At 40.9% G+C, this 6,000-nt stretch overlaps 1 protein-coding gene across 3 annotated transcripts in view; it reads right to left on the bottom strand.

Annotated features, from left to right (window-relative positions):
• Positions 1 to 390: 390 nt before the first annotated feature.
• Positions 391 to 6,000, bottom strand: part of IL20RA (interleukin 20 receptor subunit alpha) — a 38,654-nt gene continuing 33,044 nt past the window's right edge. For all 3 annotated transcript variants that reach the window (XM_079146227.1, XM_079146229.1, XM_079146228.1), the window contains one exon: positions 391 to 4,198. In XM_079146227.1, the coding sequence (XP_079002353.1) occupies positions 3,404 to 4,198 (795 nt within the window). In that variant the 3' untranslated portion in view covers positions 391 to 3,403. The remainder of the gene's footprint in view (positions 4,199 to 6,000) is intronic.

Here is a 6,000-nt window from a genome sequence, read left to right as displayed (position 1 = left end):
ATAATAAAAAATAAAAACTACTATTAAAATACCCACAGACATAGCATTATTTATTTAAAAATTACAGGCACATGTTTTTGAGCAGTCTTTGAAAAGAAATGTAGATGGAAGATGTATGGCAGATACAATGTGGGGAACAAAAAGAAAATCAAGAAAAACAATTCTAGGATAATTTAGCTTAAATTCATCTGCAAGACGTGGGGGTGGTAATGTGTGGGCCAGAAAGAACTTGATTTATGACCCAGGTGCGCCGATCCATGATGAGCAAGCCTCTGTTTAATGTTCTCATTAGATTCATCACATTGGGCAGGCTTGTGCTCTTGGCTGTACAATTTTTCCTTGCCATACTGATTTTCTTGGAGCTGAGTTCAGCATGGGGCACCAGGTCTTTCTTATGTTGCCACCTATGGGGACAAGCTTGCTTTGCTTCCTTTCTACCCTTTGAGGCACTCAATTTTGTTTCCTAGTTGTTTAGGATTTATGGGGTATGGAAATAGAGTCACTAGGACATGTTGTCACAGGGAAAATTAATCTGATGTGGAAGGATCATGTAAAGCTCTACAATGGAGGGATGGCCAGTTGAAGGAAGAATAGTACTTGACTTATCAAAGACCTTGACCCTTCAAGGTAATAGCTTCACTTGAACCTCAGGCCTAGAGATAGAATCTGAAGAGGACCCAGAGGCAGTGGAGAGGTCTGGCCACAGAGGAAGGATGCATGACAGTTGCCTCCCACACAGATATACCACATCTGAGAAGATGCTACCTCTACCCACAAGAAATATCGGTCATGTGCTCATGTTTGAATGCATAGATGTGCCTCAACTAATGGTGGAGTTAGAACCTGTGATACACGTGTTATAACTTGAAAACATAAGTAAAAAATGCATTTGATAAATTGTCAGTCAGCTTCACATCACTACTACAAAATTACCCAACACAGGCTTCTTATGAAGTAAAGAGAGGCTTATGCTGGCCCACAATTCTGGAGACTTCAGCCCAAGATTGGGTGGGCCTGGGCTTCTGGCAGGGATGGCACATCATGATGGGTGTACATGTGGGATCCAGTGTTCACAGTACAAGTCAGGTCCTTCAGGGCACAGCCCCAGTGAGCTCAGGACCTCCTACCTCCTAATAGTGCCACCCCATGCAACAAGCCTTTAACATATGTACCTTGGCAGACGCTCATTCAGACCTTATCACGGTAACCTACCCACACAGCAGTGCAGGCCACCACAGAGTCAGTTGTTGCCTCTGTGATCACGTGGTTGACTGGCAGCTGTGGCTTGCTGCTGATGTCTAGCATGCAGAGAGAGGGTCATAAGCCATATCACTAGCCCAGGAAAAGATCCAAATGCAAAATTTGAAGTAAGGTTTCTACTGAATGTGTGTGGCGTTTGCACCATGGAAAAGCTGAAAAATCATTAAGTTGAACCAACATCATTAAGCCAGGGACCCTCTGTGTACCTATGCATGTTGCAAAGTACTGAAGCAGCAAAATTAGAGAAGTGCTCAATACTTCTGACATGCCTAGAATGATAAGAGATGGAAAAGCACTCAGAATTAGATTTCTTTTTACAAAGCCAGATAATGTGGTTCAACCTCTGAGGGATTTGAATCTGAAGGCAAAGAGCAGAAGCAAAATACTCTCATACTTTCAGGTAAGAAAAATAAAGGTAGGCAAGGTCTGCCTTTGAATCAAAATAGTCTTATGTCTAAATGGCTTCTCTTTCCGGTGCAAAGCGCATGATCTGACGGCGAATAGGATAACAAACACTTATAGAGCTTCTGTAGTCTCTTTTCAAAGCAACCCAAAGGAAGTTGTCATTTTTATTTCACAGATGAGGACACTGAAGGATATAGTAGATGCTCAACAAATATTTTTTGAATGAAATTAGCAAGCCAAACTATTATCAATTATTTTCTTTTTGCCTTAATAACAACTCATTCTCTTATACTACTGGACTTTTTTATAGTTCATGTTAAAATTTTATTCTTTAAAACCAGCAGAATCATTTCTATAAAGATAGTTAAGAACAGAACACTCTGGTTAATATAATTATGCTCTAAATTAAACCACTAGATCATAAACTGTTTGGATTTGTGGACAATCACAAAATATCATGACCCCAAAATCCATCTCACCTACCAGGGTTGTCTGGCTTTGTCAAAAATCTGATGAGGAAATATGTATAGTATCTATTTTCCTGGTAGAGCATCAATGGATTATGAGTTCATGATTAAAACAAATATATATTGCGGTAGGCCATACGAAATTGCTGTTTATGTAGATCAGTGATTTTTATACAGTTCCACTCTATAAATTCTGTCACATTTTAATGCAGTATGACCATAGAATTTTCTAAGCAATTGGAAAAGGAGATGGAGATAGTTACTGGAATTTAACCAGGAAGGTATTGTTTCATGGCATACTTTAGTTTCCATAGTTAAGTATGTTAAATTTTAATAAACCCTCTTTTCCGTGTTCATTAAATTATTTTTTCCTATGTCTTGTGTTTATTTAGGATATTCACTCACACATACTCCAAAGAGTCTGCCAGACACTTGAAAATACTTGACAAAAAATAGTAACATAGTGCTCCAGCTGCTGGGACTTCCTGGTTTGCAGATTATGTAAATATCTTTTTAACAACACGTTTCCAGAAATAGATGTAGCATTCTATTATAAAATGTGGCATTTTCACTTGGGTTAGTTTTGAGGGATAACAAAAAGCCCTTACTGAATTATTGAGAGGACATTTTTCTGTTACAAAATAAAAATCATTTATGTTCAAGCTCCAGAACTATTCAAAATATTCAACATCACCTCTTACGGTAGACAAAAGCAGGTGACAACACGGAGGTTTGTGCCTCTAAGACTGGATTATTATGATTGAAGAGTGGGTTGGTCTTTACATGTGGCCAACTTACCACTGACCTAATGCTGTTTGTATATTTTTAAAGTATCTCATCCTTCAACAAGTTCTAGAAAAGTAGTATTTGTAACATGAATGATCTTTATGCAATATCTTTATAGAATTACATGTATGTGGTAAATACCCAGAAAAATATTGGAGAAGAATGCTTGTTAGAACATAACAAAGTGGCCACAGTGCACCCCCCTGAATAAGTTCTGCACCCAACATGGAAAACATTCACTGAATGCATACCCTACCTACAGCAATGGCCAGTCCCTGCACCCCAGGAGCACATGGCTGTTGTGAGAGACCCACATATATGAGCCAGACACCGACAGGAGACAGGACCAAACAAGTGCAAAGGAGAACAGAAAGAAGAAATAACTGATTCTTGCTGATCCTGATCAATCCAAATACACTCTTGTAGCCCAGGTACTTTATTGTTGGGCCCCTCATTTGTTTGCTCTGAGTTACAGTAGGGAAGTCTTAGTTTTCCATTTGTACGTGCAATCCCCATTCCTCCATAAATTGCGTGAGATAGTTTTCATTTTCTTCTGGTGGCTTGCCTGGCACCTGCTGCTCATAGAGTCTAGACAAAAGGCCCTCCTTTGGGAGCTGGTCATGCTCATGATGCTCGCAGGCCTGGGAGTCCTGGTCAAAGGTGGATAACGAAGGTATACAGAGCCTGCCGGTCTGAGGGTCCCAATCGACCAGTGTGGTGGATGACTCTTCCTCTAGTCCCTCTTCTGAGCCTGTGGGCTCCAGCTGGAGGTGGTGTACGTCGCTGAGCTGAGGGGTGTATGAATACAGTAACGTTTGTGGGTCCAAGTTTGCCAAAGCTGTTTGTTGCTCAAATAATTTTCCTTGTGTGAACACCTCTTTCTGCACATAGAACTCTGCATTTTCAGACCCCCCGCAGATGTCAGTTCTTACATCATACTCGTATTCAACGACTGCTGTACCTGCAGGGATCACTCTGCTGGGCGACTCTTGCTGGGTTGGGGAAGCTCCTTGGGTGTTCTCCTCAGAGTCACAGAAAATTCCCATCAAAGGTGGAGCATACCCTAGTTGTTTGGCCTCCGCTTCCTCGGGACGGAGCTCTGGGTGCCAGAGGGACTCAGCACCGTTAAGGTTGGGTCCACCGCTACTTCTCTCCAGTGAACTCGTATCCTTCTGAGAAATTTTAGAATCATCCAAAAGACTGAGGGTGATAAAGTTAGTCATGATTTTTTCAGCAGGCGTAAAGAATCTTTTGTCAAATTCATTTCCATAAATCAAAATCTATAAAGAGAGAAGAGAATGGTTTTCACCTTTTCACTTTAGAAGAGACATTAAAAACAGCTGTTAACTAGAATTTATAGTGTCACCAGATAGTTTGAAAAACCTACTCTCATCAACTCATAGAAGTTAAGTTCAGAATATACAAAAAACCTCATTTTCTGGGAGCCAAGAGACCCAAGACACACAAAATATGTATGAAGGTACTGTCATTTGAGGGTGGTTTTTTTACCATGTCTGAGATGCAAGGTGTGGCTGTTCCCTCCTCTAACAGGTTGAGGGATTGCAGGTGAGTTGCTTAACTTTTTAAACTTTTTAATTCTGTAAAATTAGAATCTCTGCCACGTTGAGTGGTAAAGACTGAGATTTTGTAAAATTGCTTTGGTATTTATGGCTTACTATGTATTTGCTAATAAGTGGGGGTCATCTGGACTGCTGTGGCTTGTGCAGTGGTATGCTGGATGTAGAGGGGAGGTAAGCACGTGAGCAGGGACGGTTTTACTCACTGTCCACCGCCCCCATGCGTGAATCTGCTAGAATAAGCTCCCAAAAGGGAAATCGACCTGCCGGTTTATGGCAGACAGAGAACCTCTAACTTGTGACAGGGAAGGTCATTTCAGATTAATATTTTGATGGGGGTATGTGAAAGGTGTCTGTTACCTAAGAAAGCACCAATTGGTGATAGGTTAATTTATAACTCTCATTGTCACCCCAAGATATGACTTCATTTAACATTACAAAATAGGACCTTCAGGCTCATTCTTTTATGAAATGTTCAGTATTCAAAACAAACAAACAAACAAACAAACAAACAAACAAACAAACATCAAGTCTCTTGTGAATTTTCCTCCCAGGAAAGGTCTTCCCTTAAGAAGTAACTCTGAAAACTAAATGGCAGCAGAATAACAGAAAAGACTACAAATGGAACTAACAGGAACAGGTATATGTGCTGAGGACGCATACGTCTGAACATGTCTTTTACTAAATTCCAAGGAAATAATTTCTTACTTTAAAAAATTGCTGCTCAGGCCTTGGGAACTTTTCAGCAGACAGTCTGGGGACATCTGGCTTATTCCTTCTTCCTCTGGCTTACTTCCCCTGGCCTTCAGTAATCAAGACCTGGCCATGTTGTTCCTAAGTGTTTTTCCATTCCATGTTTTAATCTATAGCTCCATGTTCTACTTCCTTTGTTTGGACTGTCTTCTTCCCCTGGATGATTGTCAGTTTCCTAACTGCTTTTCTTGTTTGTAGTCTTATTTCTTTTAAAGTCATCCTAGAACTAATATCCAGTTAGATCTAAAAGACAACAGTGGCTGTGACACTCTTAATTTAAAACCCTGTGGTGATTTCTCTCTGCCAACAGAATAAAGCCCATGGTCCTTAGAACAGCACCCTATTCTCCCATTGCCTGGCCTGACACCAGCTCTTCAGTCTGGCCCCTTACTAGGAACCTTATGATTAGCAACATGGCGTGGTTTCCCACACATCCGTGCCTCCCTTCACCCCTGCTGTCACTTCTGCCTGCAGTAAACATCCTAACTTCCTTTTCATAACCAAGCTCTGGCATGAGGATTGGCCCCTCCATGTAGGGTTGGTGGGGGGCTCCCTGGACCTTCAGAGTCTCTACTTGCTTTCATCTTAGCCTTCATGTACATTCTAGCCTGATTGGACTTGAACCTGGAGGAGGACAGGGATCATGACTTAATTTTATCCCAGGACCTTGTCTAATCTAGATGTTAAATATAAAATCTTTTCCAAGTGAAGGAATCTTTAATTTTGGTTATACTCGTGAGTTGATCCAGTAT

Source organism: Sciurus vulgaris (genome assembly GCF_902686455.1).
Source record: "Sciurus vulgaris genome assembly, chromosome: 7".
Classification (NCBI taxonomy): Eukaryota; Metazoa; Chordata; class Mammalia; order Rodentia; family Sciuridae; genus Sciurus; species Sciurus vulgaris.
This window is presented reverse-complemented; position numbering and strand designations above follow the sequence as displayed.